We start from the raw sequence: 20,954 nt of genomic DNA on the forward strand, positions 1-20,954 counted from the left end.
TATTTATTTACTGATAGAGTTATGATGTCTGGAGCGAACAGTGACCAGTTGCACAGGTCCACGTTGGCCATCTATTCAGTGAGTCCTACTTTTGTGTGTATGTGTGTGTGTGCTTGTATGTTTTGGAAACTTGGAACTGAAAATAGAACTAATAGAAAAATTCTACCAACAAATTAAAAAATATACATACTATAAGGGTAAATATTAAAATATTTAAATTGTTGTTATTTTCATTAGCTTTCATTTATCACATTTTATCTTATTTACTGTATTGTGTTTTCAAAATGGACATTCTGAACACTGATTTCTAATCAAAAAACACTTTTTATAAAATTCTGAGGATGTTTCTTCACCATTGCTCAAGTCTGAACTCAAGTCTGTATTCCAAAACACAGTCAGAAAAACTGTAACTGTGATAGTACCCTCATAAGTACATAATATGTACCTTTAGCTAGGGAATATAGTTGCATAATTGTAAATGTTTTAATGTAACCTTAGGGAACAAAACTGGACATTAAAACCTCTGTTGTACCTTTTAAAGGTACATTTACACTGTATGCAGCTTTAGTGACCAATAATGTAATTCTGTCATACCTTTTGTTTCACAGAGTGTTTAGACAGTTAGGTTTTCTTTCTTTGCCTACAGCAGAGAAACAGCATTTGGATTTTTTTAGCCAAAGTATAGACCTCCAAATGTTAAAAAAAAAAAAACATGAACTAAGATATTGCTCTGTTCTTGCTATCTAGTTTGATAATATTGTCTTATTTTTGCTTACATTTTGGCACTGACTCTAAATTTGGAAGAGAGCCAACAGCATGAAAGTAAACGTAGACTGAAAGTCATACAAAATTAAGCAACTAAATTGTAATTAAAACAGAAAATAAAAACTTACAGACAAGTTAAACATCAGCCACGTACAAACGACGAAGATTTTACCTCCTCAAACATACGGTTCCACCTTAAACGACATGTAGCTTTTGAACATAAACAAGTGAGAGAACTGCATTTCCCCACAGTCACAGACATTGCATTTAAGGTAGAAGACAAACGAACGTGAAAACTCCTCAGTATTACAGCATTTACTGAAACTATGCATTTATAAAATGGTGTATTGGAGGGGGTGCTCACACCAGAAATGATCCTGAATTTGACACCCTGCCACTAAATGTATCCTCTTTTGAGAGGGCATGTGATTTTTGCTCCAAACATCTGCATTTACATTACTAATATAGACAACAAAAACGTATAAAATATTTATTTCAATCAACAATAAAGTAGTCAATCAATTTTTCAGAGTAGAAATAACTGAGAATTTTTATAAAGGCTAACATAATGTGGGAGGTCTGTCCATTGACATTCACCATTGGTAAATGTATAACTTTCAAAGCCTATTAAATGTGTTTAAACTACTATCTACAATCATGAAATGTCATATAGCAACAGTGTGAGCAACAGGGCTTTACCCTGGAACTACTGATGTTTGGAAATATCAGGCAAGGAAAATTGTAATTTGTTAGAAAATAATTCCTATACTTTTCACAGAACCTTCCAAATGTTTTAAAGTATTTTAAAATTATGTTTGATGAGTGTACTATTATTAATGAGTTTTTATTTTTGTGTGTCTGATTGTGTTTAAGAATTTGATGGAACAATTCAATCCCAGCCTCCATAAGCTGGTTACTTTAGGAAACAACTATGTCAAGGCATTTCAAGGTGAGTGTACTTCCCCCTGCGTAGTGACAGAAGACCCCCTCACACACAATCTGACACACACACAAAAACTGATACACACATTCTGTATGTGTGCTGTACCTAAATGTGCGTGAGTGTACTGATGTATATTTGCTGTCTACTCTCCCCATGTAAACACCATCAGTCACAACAGTAGCAACATGATGCCAAGGCCCTGAGCTATTTCTGTTCCAAATGCTTATCTTCTGTGTGTGTGTTGCAGCCTTGGCATTGACGAGTGAGGCCTATTTCAGTGCCCTGGCCAAGATGGGAGAACAGGCCCTCAAAACACTCTCATCTCGTGTGCTGGGTAAGAAGCGGAAAATGTGTATATACATGCCTCTAAATGAAGCCACGGTTCTGGCTGCTCAGCAACACATCCCACATCTTTTGTCCTTCTGGAACTGCATTGCTTGTCCTTTAAACAATACATCAACAAAGTGGCTTCACCCAGCTGTGTCTAATTCCAGTGGACAAACATATATCTTCAAACAGTAGCCACTGTAACACTGACCATAACTTTTTCTAATACATTCATTTTCCAGCTGTAGTGTTTAAATTGTTGACATTATGAAACAGTCAGTATACCGAAACCTAGTGACCTGGATGTACCAGAGATCCTACACTACACCTATTTAAATAAGGCCATCCCCATGAGGACCACCCGCCCTTTGGAGCATAAATGGGGTTATGAGACTATGAAGAGATTTGATTCTTCCAATATAAATATTTCTCCTTTAACACCATGTACCAGTTTTAATTGAACCTGTGTCCATTCCAAATGAAACCCAAGCGTCGAATTTTGTGTCCAAACTTGAACCAAACCTGATCCTGACTCAAACCACTTAACCAAGTTTGAATGAGTATGACAAAATTCTGTTTGAAACTGACCCAAAACAACTTAGTGTCAGTTTATATGTAGTGACAAAAATAAATGTGATTTGGGCTGTTTTGAAATTGATCTGAAAGCTGATTTTCACTGCATTTGGCTTTGCTTCTGTTGATCTACAGTACTATTCATGCAGGCTGTGTTCATGTGTTAGAGCTGGTTTATGTTACAGATAACGAACCATGATTATAGCCTGTGTATAATGTGGATAATGAAGGGGAAACAGCAATAGAATCATGACTGTGTATGTGTGTGAGAGAGAGATAGAGGGAGCAGTGGAAAGAGAGAAGGATCAGGTGACACTGAGCATTTAGCTAAATAATTGAAGTAAAGGGTCATCTACTCCCTCACTAGTACTTGGACACTAGCACTAGTACTTATCTTACAGACTCCTGTATGACACCACAGGGTAATGAGTGTATTTTAAATACATTTAAAACAATAGTATAATATAATTTAAAACAGATTGAACACTTTAGATCAGAGGTCTCCGAATCAGGACCATGGATTCAGATGGCAGGCCAGTATTTTAAAATGGCTTGCTGCTATGACTATACCTGGTGAGTCTGGTAGATTACTAGTTGTAGCTATAGTGTCATACTTGCCTGCCAATTTAAAATCCAGACAAGGAACCTGTTTCTGGTTTCCTCCCATGGTCCAACAATAAAAACTGGTAGTGGACACTCAAAAGTGTCTATATGTGTGAGTGAATGTGTTGCCCTGTGAAGGACTGGCGCCCCCTCCAGAGTGTGTTCCAGCCTTGTGCCCAGTGATTCTGGTAAGCTCCGGACCCACTGCAATCCTGAATTAGATAAGTGGTTACAGACAATGAATGAATGAAAAAAAGTCTCCAGGAAGATGGTTGGTGACCAATGGTTTTTTCTGTGACCACCAGTTTTCTTCAACCTTGAGCTGCAATTTTAACATCTACGTCAAGATCAATATTCTAGGCTTTCTCATGAAGGGATCTACATGACGCTGTTTCTGCTTATTGGTCCGAAAATGACAGTGGTTTGTGGCAACAGATCATGGAGGATTCTGTGCAGACATTAGTTGAAGAAGATCCGGATCATCCTCATAGTAGCTCACCCCATTACAGGCTATATCACCCCATCACACAGTGTTATAAAGCTTGGATAGTGAAGTGGTGGTTAGGGTTGGGCGGTATAACAGTAACAGAGTAAACCATGTTACTTAAAAATGTGGACTTTATTTCCAAATTATGACATGTCTGCTGTGTCCAATTTATGTTCTGTGTCCGATTAGTAATCCTGTGCATTCATGTGCATTTAAGAAACTCACAGGGAGGGGGCACAGTGGGAGCTCACTGGCTGGTGATGACATGCTCTGAAAATGAATAGAGGAAATACAAATCCCAGTAGCCCACTGGGAGCAAGGAAGGAAGAGACAAATCACTCAGAAGACACCAAATTTGTGCTTACAGATATGAGGTTTTATGTTTTTTTATGTATTTTTTAAACAGGGCCTGTGCTATAGTTGTTACATATTTAGCTAACTTGTCTAAAAATCTTATTTTGCACATTTTCAAACTTGTGTGTTCTCCAAGCACCAGTCATTGAAATTCGTTCTCTCAGACGTGAGTTTTTATCAACACCTGACTGGGTGTGCACTTTCAGCCTGTTCTAAGATAACCTGCTCGCCTTAGAGCAAACACCCCCAAAAAGACCCCATTCACTGTACATCTAGTGTGCACCTCTTGTGCCCTATACCATCTTAATAATTTGAGACGGTATGAAAACAGGGCATGCTGCCCATCACTAGCCACTGTTTAAACTACAGATAGCTACTGGGCAGCAAACCATGCTTGGAGGAGAACACTAAGTGCCAATTCGGTTTCGTCAAGTGATGTGGCTGCAGATACAGTGTTTCACTGATTGATTTAACATGTGTTAAACATATCTTTGTATTTTGACAAATGACTGACTGGTTTACGTTTCTAAGCTCTGTCCTGATCAGTAGGTGTAAAGCGTATTCTTGCTTATTGATTAATTCACAGGTGATGTGTTGATCCAGATCTCAGAGACCCAGCGGAAGCTCACAGCAGAGGTGGATGGATTGGTGAGTGTAACTTTCATCATCCCCCCACCCTCATTTTGCTTATTCTCTGCACTCGTAGGGTGAGCTATACCAGAAACAAAGGAGGAAGAAACAGGGGACATGGATACATGAAGTTGCATTTTTCTAGTGTTCAGTAGTTCAGTTTCTTAGTTTTTTAACAGGCTTGATCTGTCATCTCCATAGTTTTGTTGGTTCCATGTGGAGGTGTTGCAGGCACTGGATAAGAATGTAAAGCTGGACGAGGAGTATATAGATGTAAGTACAATCACACTTCATTCACAAACATACACGAGTGTGTGCTGTTTAACATAACGGACTTATATCCAAGTGTGTTGAGCAGTGTATACAACTTGGTCATTTTTGCCTATACCCTAAATAAGGGTTGCTGTATCTCTCTCTCTCTCTCTCTCTCTCTCTCTCTCTCTCTCTCTCTCTCTTTTTGTGTTTGTGTGTAGGGCAGCAGAAGAGTGTATGAGCTGGAGGTCAGGAATCAAGCTGCAGCTTTGGAGAGGCAGTTGAGAAGAGGCGCTTACAGAGACTCTCTGGTGAGAGCAACGTGTGTGTGTGTAGGTGGTGTGTGTTGTAGATTTAAAGTGTTTAAGAGCTCTTCGTGAGTGTTTTTTTTTTCTGTGAGGTGTATTATTCTGTAGAATTCAGTCCTAGAAAGGAACTATATAACAGGACTGTTCAAAGAAAATCTCCTCAAGGGCTCAAGTGAAAAAGGAAAAGCTGAGCAAGAAAAAAAAATGTTTCATTTTATTTGCCATATACTGCAACCTTTATTAGGAAGTGTAATCATTTTTCAGAGAGAATAAAATTTTTTCCCAAGGTGTTAGCAACATTATTGCCCAATCACATTACTGCCCAGCGGAATGCATGGTATGCCGCCATATGTGTTTGTGTGTGTATGTATATGTGTGTGTGTGTGTGTTATTTGCAAGCCTAACAAATTGTTAGGTTTATTGATGTAAAAATGGCAATAAATATGCAGATATATACAGTAATTTTCTTGTGTGTATGTGTGTGTTTGTATGATTGTGTGTACAGGAGGGCAGTGAGTATATGCAGTATCTAAGGCAGAGCCAACAGGAAATTCTGAGAGAGGAAGAGCGAAGGTACCGCTTCCTGGCTGAAAAACACTGCGGATTAACACACACTCTCCTGTTTCTTGTCAACAAGGTACATAACACGACTGTAAACATCTGACCTTGCAACAATTATGTTTGATGATGTTGTTAGAAATGAGCTTTCTCTGAGCATAATGCATAATAGAGTTTCCGGTTGCATTTGTGAATTCAGCGACAACAGTTTTGTAGGTACTCCCAAGCCTATGAGACTATATTTATCAATGTAACATGACAGTTTCAAATTCAGTGCCATCTGAAGACTTGAAAGTTCATTCATTCGTTGTCTGAAACCGTTTATCCAGTTCAGGGTCAAGGTGGGTCCGGAGCCTAACCGGAATCACTAGGTGCAAGGCAAGAACACACCCCGGAAGGGGCGCCAGTCCTTCACAGGGTGACACACACTCACACATTCTCTCCCATGCTTACACCTATGGACACTTACACTGTTTTTGGACCGTGGGAGGAAAGGAGCACCAGGAGGAAACCCACATGGACACAGGGAGAACACATCAAACCCCTCACAGACAGTCACCTGGAGCGGGACTTGAACCCACAGCCTCCAGGTCCCTGGAGCTGTGTGACACCACCTGCTGCAAATGGACCAGTTTATAATGTAATATTTCAGAAGAGTGTGACCTTTATTTTCTATAATATTTTCACTTTTATTTTGACCCTTTCCCAACTTTTTTGGAGTGATGCTCCAGGGAGCAAGTAAAAAATGTTTACATATTTTCAAACACAATCAATTTGGTCAATGAAAACATTTTCTTAGTGCTTTGGGCAATTAAGTGTGTCAATTAACTTGTGTGTGTGTGTGTGTGTGTGTGTGTGTGTGTGTGTGTGTACAGACAGGTGTCTCACTCCAGCAGAAATCTGAAGGATGGAAAGAGAAAGTGAATGAGAGCCGGAGCTCCAGACCTCGGACCCCTACCCCTCTAGAACATGATGCACTGGTGAAATACGCATGTTAACATCACACACGTTACTTGTCCCATCAATTATACACTTTAACTATGTCAAATTACTAGATAAAAACAACCATATATTTTATATAATTTCTGCAACATACAGTTATCTACACTGATCAACCATAACATTATGACAACGTTCTTGTTTCTACACTCACTGTACATTCCCTGAGTTCCACTGACCACAGGAGGACTTGGTTTTATAATTACAGACCATAATACATTTGTTGCTCTGTATACTTTATTTTCCCCCCTTTCATCCTGTTAGTCAGGACCCCCATAGACCACCACAGAGTAGGTCTGATTTGAGTGGAAGATCATTCTCAGTACTGCAGTGACACTGACATGGTGGCGGAGTGTTAATGTGTTGTGCTGATACGAGTGGATCAGACACAGCAGTGCTGCTCGAATTTTTAAACGTTGTGTCCACTCACTTTTCACTCTATTAAACACTCCTACATTGTTGTTTGTAATTGTAGAACTAAAAAGTGGAGCGTGGAGCAGAGAGAATGAACAATGAGTGTAGTAACAAGGGGGTGTGTGGGGGGGGGGGCATGGGGGGTGTTGTGGTTATGGTTGTGGTTATGTGTTATGGTTGATTAGTGTATTAATAACCATAATTAATGAGGTCATGTACTGATGTTGGATGAGGGGCATTGGATTGAGCTCCACAGAACATAATTGCACTCTTTCACAGCCTAATTATGTTAGCCAGTGCTCTTATAATAGAGTATACAAGTTATATAATATATTCTCTCTTTCTATAAGCTGAGGATGTCTGGAAGCGCTCTCCTACATACCGGAGAGAGTATGGATATGTGGACTGGGAAAGATCACCAACTGCTGGGCAGAGTTCCCTCTAGAGGTTAGAAAATGGTCTAAACTCTAAAAGAGACCTGATCCACCAAGAACACTGGTGTCCACCATTTATCTACACATTACCAGCCAACTACACTAATGAGCTCTTCTCCTTGCCAGATAATGAATTGTCCTTGTTTGTATAACAGGTACTGGGTTACATAGCAGGATCAACTAACTTTGGACACTCTTTAGCAAACACATGACATGGACACAACAAATTACACTCTAAGGATTAACAAAACCCTTAATGCTTTTAGCTTTTTATCTTTCACTTGTAGTTATAAAGCTATCCAGTTCTATAGCTGTCCAAGTGTGTCCTTGCACAGCTGCTGTTGCTAGGTTGGATAAACTTTACCAAAAAAAGTTTAGAAAAAAAAAAATTATATATAAATGTAAAACAGTAAGAAAACCTTTACAACATTATTGAATAAGTTTCACTGATCCATAAGTGGGCGGCACGGTGGCGCAGCAGGTAGTGTCGCAGTCCCACAGCTCCAGGGGCCTGGAGGTTGTGGGTTCAATTCCAGCTCCGGGTGACTGTCTGTGAGGAGTTGGTGTGTTCTCCCCGTGTCTGCGTGGGTTTCCTCCGGGTGCTCCGGTTTCCTCCCACAGTCCAAAAACACACGTTGCAGGTGGATTGGCGACTCGAAAGTGTCCGTAGGTGTGAATGTGTGTGTGTCTGTGTTGCCCTGTGAAGGACTGGCGTATTCCCGCCTTGCGCCCGATGATTCCAGGTAGGCTCTGGACCCCCCGTGACCCTAAATTGGATAAGCGGTTACAGATAATGGATGGATGATCCATAAGTCAAGCTTTACAAAACAGTTGGACAAGTTTTAAAAAGAGACCATTAAAAGTGTTTATAAGTATGCCTTACATAAGAGCATGTAGTGGAATAATTATGCTCCACATTGCGGCGGCATAAATACTACATAGCGGAGTCAATGATAATTCATTATTTTTTTATTAATAATTAATTATTTAATTAATTTTGTTAAGCTCCATGTTTGGGAACCATTACATAAAATGTAGTGTCTTTACCTGTCCAATTTTAGCTTGGACATGTAGGTCATCATGTTAGATGACTTTACATATTATATAGTAGAATTGGCTAGAATTAATTATTATTAATGAATTATGCTCATTGACCATAAGCCATAAGAGAGTCTGACGCCTGCAGAGAGCTGGAGAGCTCTAGAGAGAGCCAGGGCTGTCCCTTAACTGACTACCCTATCTGAGAAGCATTGTCTGCTGGAATCAAGAGAGAGAATTTCTTCCTATATTCTCTTTCTGTTCTTCTCCTGTTCTGAGTTCTGTTCTAGGAGCTGGAGTGTGAGTTAGAGTGCATATTCTCCCTCTCCCGAAAAAGCCTAGAGTCATTTCGCGCCACTGGGTTTTTAACCAGAATATAGAAAAACCGCCTTGAATACCTGATTGGTCCTTATGGTTTGAGGATTGGAGCATCTCTTGCTCCTGTTTCCTGTACCTTGGTAGTGACATCACATAAAATTTATGACACCTGACAAGACAAAGACTTAAAGATGGTCCCTGTTGAATGAATATCCCAGAATTCTGAATCATATAATTTCAATATAAGAGATTATATGTTAACACAAAGTAATATCATTCAGACAAACCATGTTTTACATCATTCTTAACCAAATAACACATAGAGTATCTAGCTACCTTGGTTCCTACATAAGTTCATTTAAAAAAGTGACTTTTTTTTCCAGGTAAACTTAGGAATTAAGGAATGTGTGTTTCTTTTCTTTCAAATGTGTAAGAGGTCATGGAAAAAAGGTGCCTGACCCTCCAAGACCCTGTGCCATAAACTGTCCTTAAAAGGGCCTGTAGTGTCAGTTTTATGACTCTCTGACACAGACCTTCAGGCACAAAAAAAGCACAAGGGGCCAGTGCTTGCTGGAACGCTTATCTCAAATTCCGATCTAGGCTTGGTGTGGCTGAGAAGAGAGACAGAGAGTGGAGAAAGGTCTTTCTGCATATTAAGATAACGTTCGGCATATTAAGTCTCAAAAAGTATAATTATTCCTTATACTACTAAAGATAGTCTTTTATTAAAATGAATAAAACCTATTCATCTCCACTACAAGCATACATATGAGCACACTATATATATACAAAATATACGACACACTACTATCATGTTGTATTTATTCGACTCACAGTGCCAGCTTTTAAATACGTTCAGATTTTTTTTGGCTTTGTAGCAAAGGAAGGATTCCAGTGGTAGCTGGATGGTGTAACAAGGGATGAAAAATGTATACTGCTAATGTTTGTGAGCCATTGTGGGTCAGATAAAAACAGTAGTGTGGAGTATTTTTCATCAAAACAACACGAAAAAACACAATGATAAACAGTACTTAAAATTTGCCGCTAGCACACTGGCTCCATGTTCATGGCAAGCGTTTGTATTGAAAAACAAATTGGGTACCAGCTCCCAAAATGCGACTCTTGTCAAGTAGAGCAGCTAACATGCAGTGTAACCACAGCAGTTAGACAAGCTTTACAAAATGGTTAGACAAGCTTTATAGAATAGTTGGAGAAGGATTATATAGGATTCAGCATTGACAAAATGGTCAGCAATGACAGAATCTGAGTGGTGCTATGCTTTCTATTTGATGTTCAATGGCATTTTTGATAGTGTTCTCCAATGCTTGTCCAGCTTATGAACTGTGATTTATAGATTTAATAACAAATCCCACTATTAATAATCAACCACTGCTTCACCCACCCCCACCCCTTTTTTTCAGCACCCTCTCCCCTGCCGAGTCGTTCTCGCTCCAGCTCCGTGGGCGAGTCTCTTGGCCTTGGTGGTGGTCGACCAGTGAGGGCACTTGTCACTCACCCTGCCACCTCCAACCCAGTGTTGCTGCCATTTTCCAGCGGTGAGACACTCACTGTGCTCATACCAGAAGCTCGAAATGGCTGGCTTTATGGTCGCCACGACAACAGTCTGAGGTGAGACCCAAACAAAAAATTGCCCCTTCTCATAATAGTAATAAAAATATTGTAATTAAAGCAGCAGTCATTTTCTCAGTTGATTCAACTTCACATTATGAAACGAGCAATATACTAACACTTAGCGTCCTGGATGTATTAGGCATACAAATAATTTTTAAAGCATTTTAGGGCAAACTATAATTATAATTTATATTTCAAGCTCCCGCACTTTTTGTCATTTTAGGAATTACATAATTGTCATTTTAATAAAAAAAGAATAACATAAAAATCAAGTATTAATATGTTACATTAATGACTATTAGCATCAAAATCACCTTCTTCAAATAATCTAAACCAAAACTCACACATGGATACAACGTTATCCCCAAGAACAGAACAAATCAATGCACATGATTATGCTGAGTATTTTCCTTCATTGAATTTTTCTCAATCTTGTCATTTTCAAAAATATGTTTTTTTAATAAAACAAAAAGGCAAAACTTATCAAATAGTGTTTGACTTTTTTATTACAATTATATATTACACAAAAAGCTTTAAAACATTTTTGTAAACATTGAGAAATGTTTGTACAAACTGACACCAGCTTAAGCCTAAATTATACGCTGACCACCTCTATGATGTGTAAACTAGTTAATTCGGGGACTATAAAGCAGTTTGATTCTTCCTCTAATGAGTTGCACATAAAAGGAAAAATATAATAATAATTAATTAATATTTAAAAAATATACTTTGCCATATTTTGGTGAGTTAAAAATGAACACATGATAGCAAAAGTACTGAATGCATTAGTTATGTTCTCTGCTCTTTTTTCTAACTGGTTTGATATATCTGGTTTGCAGACAGGGCTGGTTTCCTGCAGCTTATGTTGCTCCTTTGGAGGATTTTCAATCTTTGAGCGCAAGGTGGGAAACTGTTAATGCTTTTCAAAATGCCTGTGGTTGCATAACAAATACTTTCTTGTGCTACTCACACTAGCATTACATTTCACTGAATGTATCAAGTTAAAACTGACCTTTCAACTTTTCTTTCTGACCTTCTTACATTTCAAAGTGGGGTATCTCTCCGGAGCCACAGCATGAACAACCTCCTGGAGCCCAAAGGCCATGAAGTGTCTATGGATATCAAGAGTAGCCATGAAATCCCACTTCCAGCTCCACCAATCCGGAGAGCCTCAGCTGACCTTCACCCAATTTCTCCTCTTCCAGATAGAAAGGTTGAATCTTCATATGAGGCCAAGACCATTAAGAAGAGCTACAGTGAGATCCCTCCACCGGCTCCTTCCATTCGAAGAGCCTCGAGTGACTTCAGACCTGTCTCACCTCTTGTTGATAGGAGGGCAGAGTCTCATTTTGAGAGCAAAGTTGAGCACAAGAATTACTCTCAGATCCCACCCCCTGCTCCACCACTTCCCAAGCCTGCAGATATTCGTCCAGTCTCCCCTCTTCCTGAGAAACAGGTGGAGTCTAGTTCTGAGGTGAATATGCACAAATTATTTTGGAACTGTGGTATTATTGAGAAGCACTGGCTTTGGTTAAAGGAAGCTATGGAGGACCAAAAATGGCATAAATGTACAAATAAGTGATTTAATAAATAAATAAATATATTTTTGTTGTGAAAATTGACATAAATAAATGCCTCAAATCTATTTCTTTATTGTCATACATCATTAATACATTATATTTTAATTATACATACATACATACATACATCTTCTTTTCCGCTTTTCCATTTCAGGGTCGCGGTGATTTTAATTATATTAATTTATTATTATGCACAAGTAGCCCAAATTAAATTTGATGTATGACCATATAGAAATAGATTAGGATATTTATTTGTGTATGTCATTGTGTGGTCCTTCATAGGGATACCTATATATACATATTATAGCAAGCATGTCTGTATATGCAGTTGATCAATGTGGATCCGTTGTTCGGAAATGCTTGCTGAAGCATAATTTAAATTGATAAAAAATAATATTTTGATCATTGTAATTATGTTGGAACACTTTCATCCTTTTTTCTTCAGAGAACAAATCCCCATGGGCAGGCCGTAGAGCACCCTCTCTTTCCCAGGTAAACTATATAAACAAGTTTTCTTTACATCTGTTTGTGGAAACCCTTAATATAGTGTGCGAATTCAGCCACTTTAAGGCACTGCTGTTTAGTTTTAGACAGCACACAGATATCCATAGATATCATACTTTTACATTCCCATACTATATATATATATTACTTTTTTCTCCTGCCCTTTTACAGAGGTTCCAATCCTTTTGCAACAGTGAAGCTCCGGCCCACAGTGACCAATGACAGATCAGCCCCGAGAATCCACTGACCATTACCATGTCTTTGCTCCTGGACAGTATGTGTACAAGTAGTCTTGAACAAGACAGAGCAATTAAAGCTCATTACATGTGGCTTCAGTTTGTTAGTGCCTTGGTTAGAATTCCCTACATGCTAAATCTCACACGAGAAAGAATGTCAACATATGGCATTCAAGGTCTCAGAAATGTGTTTTTGTCCAATTTAGACTTGGTTTGTGTGTGTACAGCTCTTTTTCTGGACATTTGGAAGCCCATCTGCCCACTTTGGATCGGAGCAGGTTTGTTGGCATTTTGTTTGATCAGTGTAGAAAGACTGTCCAACTGTGAAAGCTGCTCAGTTACAGCCGTGAACTCTCTTTGTGTGTGTGTGTGTGTGTGTGTGTGTGTGTGTGTGTGTGTGTGTGTGTGTGTGTGTGTGTGTGTGTGTTTTGTCTGAGCTGACACATCATTTGCAATCAGTCAATGAATCAGAGTATGCATTGTGTCCACTGCTGGTCAAAAAGTTTGGGAACACCTTGAAACTTCTGGTTTTATATAATTAACTCAGAATTAATCCTAATCTCTTTCCTATGGCTATTCAATTTTTCCTATGAAAAAGTTGAAACACATTTATTTGTGGGGACCAAAACCTGTTTACACACCAACATTGTGGGGAATTGTTTTAAGGTTGTGTTAAGGTTAGAGTCAAGCTAGTTATACTTATGGAAAAATGAATAGTACATCTCTACAAAATGAATGGACCTCTATGCAATGTCCCCAAAATTCAGATACAAGATTGTGCACTGATCCATGTACACTGATTGTGTACAATGTGGTAGAAAAAAGGTCCCTTCCAATAAGAAACACACACACATTATATATACATATATAATATATTCGTATACAATATATACATTGCTTTTGTGTCTGACTCAAAAACACAGAAAACAATAATAAATGAAATTTACCTTTATCCTGATGTTTCTGATTAAAGCTTAAAAATACACTGCCATGGCACTTTATAAGAAACTGCCTCTTGGTTTTGAATTGTGTGGAAGTAACTGCTTCCAATAAAGTGACCAATGGCTGGCAGGAGATAGTAGAGGTTTTGAACAAAATGGCCAGTACATGGACAAAGGTGCCACGTATTTCTAATAAAGTGGCCAACGAGTACAAATAGTAGGTAGGTCTATCCAATAAAGTGCCCAGTGTGTTAACAAATAACGTATTTGTTTCAAATAAATTGACCAGTGAGTGGACACAGAAGTTAAATAAATAAATGCGGCAGGCTTTGTACTCAAGGCATGACTTCACTTTATTTCTCTCTTTATTTTCTCTCATTGTTTCACAGCTCAACTTCATACTTTTCATCTGTTTTTTGCATTGCCAGCTCTATCTGGAGCAAGAGAAGGAGGAAGAAGAATGAAAGGAGAAGGTGGGATGTGTTATGAAAGGGAGAGAGAGAGAGAGAGAGAGAGAGAGAGAGAGAGAGAGAGAGAGTGTGAAATAGAGTGACTGACAAAGGAGAGAAGGTTGGATGTATTCAGATTAGTTAAGGATAATCTAATACCAAAAAATAATATATTGACAACTTAACAGTGTATTATTTTTACATGTTGGAATACACTGACAACACAATATATTATAATTTGTATTTTGATGTGGGTCCATCTTGGGTCATGTCTGAGACATGAGTCAGCTGCTCAGATAAAACTGGTCGGGTGCAAAGAGTTTGTATTAAAAAAAAGTAAATAAATAGAGGTGCTGATGCCCGTGGCTTATGTGTGAGGGGTGGGTTTTGAGAGGAGGGGGAGCTTGGGAGTGTGTGGAGAGGCATGCAGCACTGTATCAGTCTGCAGGTGTGTACAGAGGAGAGAGGAGAAGTGTCAGGTTGCCAGGTTTGTTCCTTTTTACTCATGGACGATAGCTTCGAACTCTAAGAGAAAAAGACATAATCACAGAGTTAGAAAAACCTGAATAAATAGAGACATAGTAATGCCAAAGTTGGTGCAGTTTTTGTTGTTAAGGGGAAGTAAGTTCAGCATGGCATCTATCAGCGTTATAAACACATTAAAGACAATGTCTACAATTGTGAGGAAAGGCTGTCATTTGTTTATGTTCAGAAGCTCTTCATCTTCTAAGGTGGAATGTATGTTTGAGGGGGAAAAAACGACTGTTTTTGTATGTGGTGAAGTTGAACTTGTTTGAATGTTTTTATTCACTGTTTAAATGACCACAGAAACTCATCTGTGACTCAAGTTATTCAGTTTTGTAGTACTTTTGGTACATGTGTACTTTCATGCTGTTAATGTTCCCGAATGTAGAGTCAGTTCCCTCTACAGCAAAAATAACTCAGTATTACCCACCTATGGGGCAGGAATAGAGCAATATCCTCATCTCGTTTTGTGCTTTTCTAGTTTGGAGGTCTATTATTTGTCTTCAAAACCTCCATATGCTGTTTCTCTGCTGTGAGCAGAGAGAGAAAAGCCTAGCCTAGCCTGACTGAGACCATTTGTATTTTTACCCATTTACTGACACTTGGGCATCATAAACACATTAGACCAGTTTCAGATGTGCAAACAGACTGGTGAACAGCAGATGGTGAGAAAATATCCTCAGAAATTTATAAAGTGTTTTTTGATGAAAATCGTGAACATCGCCTTAGTGTCATTTGTTTTACTGGTAATGACGATACAAACAGCCTTAATAAAGAAAAGAATATCCACGTCATTCCCGTTTTCCGGTGCCTTTTGCGTCCCCAGTACTGATCACTGTATTTATTGTAAAAAATATAAAATAATTTAAAAACATTTTACACGGTTTTTATTCATCAGACAATAGGGGTTTTCCCAGGTCCCTGGTGGTTTTGTGATGGAAATATAAGGTATAATCATTAAAATCTTTCAGTATTTTTAATATTGTTTTGCTTAAGTCCTCTTTAAACTATATATTTCTTCCTCATTAAGTTTTTATTGATCAAAGATTATAAGGGTTTTTCCAATGTTCCTCAAGTTACTGTCCACTCTGTTATGTCTGTCTCTTTAAATGAAGTAAAACTTTTCCAGTCATATGCAAGACTTACTGTGCAAGACTCAGGTGCAACAAGCGAGTGAGGAAGGCAGCAAAAAAGAAGAAGGTGTACATAAGGAGCTATTTTTCAAGAAACGTGTAAGTTATTTAAAGTTAATTTCGCTAATTAAATGAGTCCATCATAATAACGTTAATGGCAATGCTAGGCTTTGGGGCACTGCATACAGCAGGCTAAAGTCGTCTGTAGCTATGAATAACATGGTTTGAAAATTAACTGCACAAAAAACTGCCAACTTCTTTGTCAGTTATTAATTTAACATAAATGTACCATTTTTAAATTTATAATTCATTAATTACAATGTGAATTTTTATTGAGAATAATTTAAAAGCACATAGAAACAAAGAAGGGTGAGATGTACAAGGACGGTGGATTACTACATACACCATACAAACTGTATATATTTACACCAAAATAACCACACAAAATCTATGAACTAAACTTCAGTTATACCAACAACATTAAAGAACAGTCTCTGCCTACTTATTTGTGTGTTTGTTTCTGTGTCTGTGTCCATGTCTCTCACCATCTATGCCGATCTTTCCATCACCATCCTTGTCGGCAGCAGACAAGAATGCTTTGGTTTCCTTATCAGTCAGATCCCTGCCTTCTTTGGAAAACCCTTTCAGCACAAACCTGGCAAACACAGGAAAGCATTTTGGGTTATCCCTGTTTTTGGCCATTTTATTAATTGCCAGTTCCACCTGTTTTCTAGGACTCCCCAAATCACATGTTGCTATCAACCTGGTTGGGTGAGGGCAGTCATTGGAGCTCAGCACGTTTGGGGAAAACACTCTCTTCATATATGTTTTTATGTTAATGGATACCTGCATTGGGTAGTAATGGCTGGAGAAATGGAAGAGGTTTAGGGCAATTCTGTCCACCCAAAGAGAGATTTTAGTTAGCTCAAGCAGTTGTGGCCCTTGGGAGCATTGTTAATTCTTTTCATATCTATTATGACAAAATAATATATAGCATTTTGCAAATTACTCTCTTCATTTGGATTTCTATAAATGTGTGTAAATTTATAAGCATATGCAAATTCTGATAATATTAGAGGTCATGCAATATAAAATTTCAAGGAGGAAAATGGGGTCCCCAAACTTTTGATGACCATTTGACTCTGTGTGATTATTTATTTATTGGTTGGTTGGTTGGTTGGTAACTGTCAGATCTTTTTTACCAATCTGGCAACCCCTTGCCGTGGTCAGAGTCTGAAAGCTGTGATGAAGAATAATGTGGGATAAACACCCGCTCCCTTTTCTCCTTTGATTTTGCTCAAGTATGTGTGTGTGGAGTAGCTGCCAAGAGGCAGTAACATAATAAAGAAGGAGGAATGAGACAGCAGCTCAAAAAATTAGCCAACCGTCAGTGCAGCAAGATACAATCCAGACACCTGCACAGTGTGAGAATGTGTGGGTGTGGGTGTATGTGTGTCTCACTTGAGCTCCTCTTCCTCGATGAAGCCGCTGGCGTCCACGTCCAGGACTTTAAAGACCTTTTTAACATTATCTGCAGACATGGCCTTCAAGCCCACTATCTCAAAGAACTTCTTATGGTCAAATGAATCAGCAGCTATACACACACACACACACACACACACACACACACACACACGCACACAGATTAAAGCAATAATACTGATTTGGAATCAGTACTGTCATTTCCATAACTGTTTATTTTTTTTCTGTTAAGACCCTGCATATATTAAATCTTCAAGTCCTTAAATGCATATTGTAATCAGCGATCAGTTCTGATACTAAGGCTACATTGCTACATTCACATGAAGTGTTTTTTTTAATATATACCTTGATTTTCACAATTGTAACTGACCTGTAATTGTATGTAATGTGAACAATTCTGTCCCCTATAGGCATTCACACATTGACTGGTTTATGCAGCTCTGTCCAAAGTGGGTCCCTAAGCCCTGTGTATTGCACAATGTAGGTCCTAAAATAACAGGTTCTACACCCAATACCTGCACATTATTTCTAACACAAATCCATTGATATTAAACTATCAGAAGCACGGCTTCTTTTCTGACATTCAGTGCGTTACTTTGGTGCAGAAACTGTATGTTCATCATCTGTGAAGTGCATCATCTATGTAGGCAGCACTGTGCCATTTCAGACACACTCTGCATGTCACTGCCGATGGCTGCCTTGATCAGATTTGAAATGACCACACAGCCCCTGAACTAGTTAATGTTATTGCCTTAAAATTACAGCTTCAGAATCATTCCAGTGTTTCACTGACCTGTAACAGGGAGAACAGCGCCTCTGTCATTGCTACTCTGGGTAGCACTGCAGAAACTGCACTACATAACACTTGGGGGATTATAGTCTGCAACAGTAGGGGGAGCCCAAGAGCAAAAATACCCAGTCTTACCTTGAGTCCATGGAGCCTGGTTATGTGAATGCAGCCTATATGACCCTTCAGTTACAACATGCTTCAACGAGAACACCAACTGCCCAGTTATGGTATGTCATCTAACAGACACCCATGTTATATCATCATGTTGATGGGGAGAAGGAGGGCCATTTTACTCTCCCAAAGAGAGAGGGCAGTAATATTCCTCTGGACTTCTGGTTATATTGGTCTCTTAAACTGGGATACGTGTTATTTTGTCCATTTTAACAAATGTGAGTAATTATTAGCTAATAAATATTATTTACAGAATATTGTATTTGACTCGCTCTTTAAACTCGCAACTACAAAAAATATTTGTAATTGACTCGCTCTTTAAACATAGTCATAAAGTACTTTTTAAAATATTTATTAAGAGGAAACCTTGGAATGCATCCAGAGCCTTCTTGATGTCCTCAGCTTTCAGTAACTCTTGCATCGCCATCTTGGCAGCTGGGAAGAAAAAAAACACAGAACTAAATATTTTTCATGTTGAAGTGAAGTTTGGATTGGGATAAGTTATGAGTACCATTTAACAGAGGAAGTTCTATCATAAGGCTACATTTGTAGCAACATTTATATTTTTAAAACTACCAAGGTTAATGTAGCTAAAAATAATGGAAACTTTTTTTTTCATCTACAGTAATTAGCATTGTGCAAACAACAAAACACACCTACAACCAATGCACAACATCAAAATATTCAAATATTCCATTCATGCTACAGGACTATACATTGCATATAAATAAAAATTAGCATGCTAAAAACTATTCACAAGGGTCACACTAAAGCAGCACATATGCTTTGCTTCATAATCATTTAACCACGCTCATTTGGACAAACGTCACAGCGGATTTGCAGTTAATGTTGTGCGGAACCGTCAGATCAGAATCGCGTCAAACTGTGGTTTTATAGCTGGATTACGCCTGTAAGAACATAATCTACTGCCAAGAAAAACCACAGTCACCACCTCATTATTAACACATAACAGGGTCTGTTTATAAACCTATAGGAGCACCGGGTGTTTGCTCTAAAAATGGCTGTGGTGTAGGACCCTATCAGATGAAGGAACAGGAACTGAAATACACATATACACACAGGTTTAAAATTTGTTGTTACACCGGGATACCTGAAAAAAATCTATGTGTGTGTTCAACCAAAAGTATAATAAATACACACACACACTTACACATACATATTAAGTATTACTATTTTTATTTTTAATTCACATATTAGAACTGACATCTTTTAAACTTTTCACAGAGAAATGTTTTTTTTGTTTTATTTTATTTTTTATTTTTATTTTTTTTTTTTTCATGGAGTTTATGCTACGATTGGCATTGTTAAGCCCAGCTGTCTATTGCTAATTTTTATGAAACGCATGTTTAAGACTGGTCAGTCACTGTCGAGGGCTAGATACCTGATCTATCCATATCATCTCAGAGAGAACTCACCAAATGAGATCATTTATTCACAGGAACTGAGAAAGACAAAGTATGTGAGAAAGAGAGAAGCTTGTGCTTATTAGACTCCACTGAAAACCTCAGGTGTTTACACACCTATAGATTTAACTGCAGACTATAGACTATAGATGTAACTATAGATGTCCAGGCTGACAGTTGGGGGAGGGCGAAGGTTTAGGGGGGATTTGGAGGGGTTTTAATGGTTGTGTAGGTTTCTTTTTGAAATGTTTGTTGAGATCAAGCACCAAGATCCCTGGGAGAGTATCAAAATGTTTGCACCAGTACTTGAAATGTCACTTCGTTTTATAGGCAGTGATCTCACACATATGCACCACTAAGATTACAGCCATCTAGAGTTTCTCAAGGGTGCAGACATATTCTTCAGAGAACTCTCTACTGCACAAACACACACACACACACACACACACACACACATTCCTAACACTCTTGCCAGCTTAATTTGATACCATAGTACATATGTAGTGTACACAGTGCATGAACATTGTTTATTCATCACACAAGGAAGAATTTTTATTTTTTCAAATCTGAATCACTTTTTAAATATACAAGAAATATATTAAACTCAATATATTTTTTTAAACCACATATTAATTAACTTGCAAACCTGAAAAGACTTTTTATAATCATTTTGATTGTGCTCAATAACTGCAAAAATACAGTGTAGTAAAACATTCTTACATGATACGTACGTTTGATGTTATTTAGTAATGTTTTAAAGCTTCTTTGTTTAAAGCATCTGTAAGTAATGTGTCACATAAGAACATTAAAAGGCCTATTGCAAAAACATTCCAAAAGTAATTCCAGAAAGTCCCTAAAAGCAAAACATGAATGTACTGTGCACCAAGCTCTATGCTGAACTCACGTGTAAGATGTAAAGATGTAATGTGCTATAACCTCCAGCATATGTTGTCTTTCCGTAGTTCGTGCCAACTTTATGCCTAGATGTTTGTTCATTTTTTGAAATGTAATATACTCTGCCTTGTACTTGAGTTATACACTTTTCAGTGTGTATAAAGAGTCTGCTGATTCAAACCTTAATTAC

At 38.2% G+C, this 20,954-nt stretch overlaps 2 protein-coding genes across 2 annotated transcripts in view; one reads left to right on the forward strand and one right to left on the reverse strand.

Annotated features, from left to right (window-relative positions):
- Positions 1-24: 24 nt before the first annotated feature.
- LOC136677633 (BAR/IMD domain-containing adapter protein 2-like 2) lies at positions 25-12,966 on the forward strand. Its single transcript, XM_066655210.1, has 14 exons — positions 25-78; positions 1,639-1,714; positions 1,956-2,042; positions 4,639-4,700; positions 4,884-4,955; positions 5,156-5,245; positions 5,748-5,879; positions 6,676-6,780; positions 7,564-7,660; positions 10,425-10,632; positions 11,475-11,537; positions 11,686-12,008; positions 12,644-12,707; positions 12,891-12,966. The coding sequence occupies exons 1-14, from the start codon at positions 25-27 to the stop codon at positions 12,964-12,966; spliced, it is 1,509 nt and encodes a 502-aa protein (XP_066511307.1).
- Positions 12,967-14,246: 1,280 nt separating this feature from the next.
- LOC136678055 (parvalbumin-7) overlaps positions 14,247-20,954 on the reverse strand; it is a 49,935-nt gene continuing 43,227 nt past the window's right edge. Inside the window, exons 2-5 of the mRNA XM_066655849.1 lie at positions 18,813-18,881; positions 17,465-17,597; positions 16,549-16,658; positions 14,247-14,870 (exon numbers count right to left, since the gene is read on the reverse strand). Coding sequence (XP_066511946.1) covers positions 14,845-14,870; positions 16,549-16,658; positions 17,465-17,597; positions 18,813-18,873 — 330 coding nt within the window. The 5' untranslated portion in view covers positions 18,874-18,881 and the 3' untranslated portion in view covers positions 14,247-14,844. The remainder of the gene's footprint in view (positions 14,871-16,548; positions 16,659-17,464; positions 17,598-18,812; positions 18,882-20,954) is intronic.

Source organism: Hoplias malabaricus, chromosome Y (genome assembly GCF_029633855.1).
Source record: "Hoplias malabaricus isolate fHopMal1 chromosome Y, fHopMal1.hap1, whole genome shotgun sequence".
NCBI classification, from domain to species: Eukaryota; Metazoa; Chordata; class Actinopteri; order Characiformes; family Erythrinidae; genus Hoplias; species Hoplias malabaricus.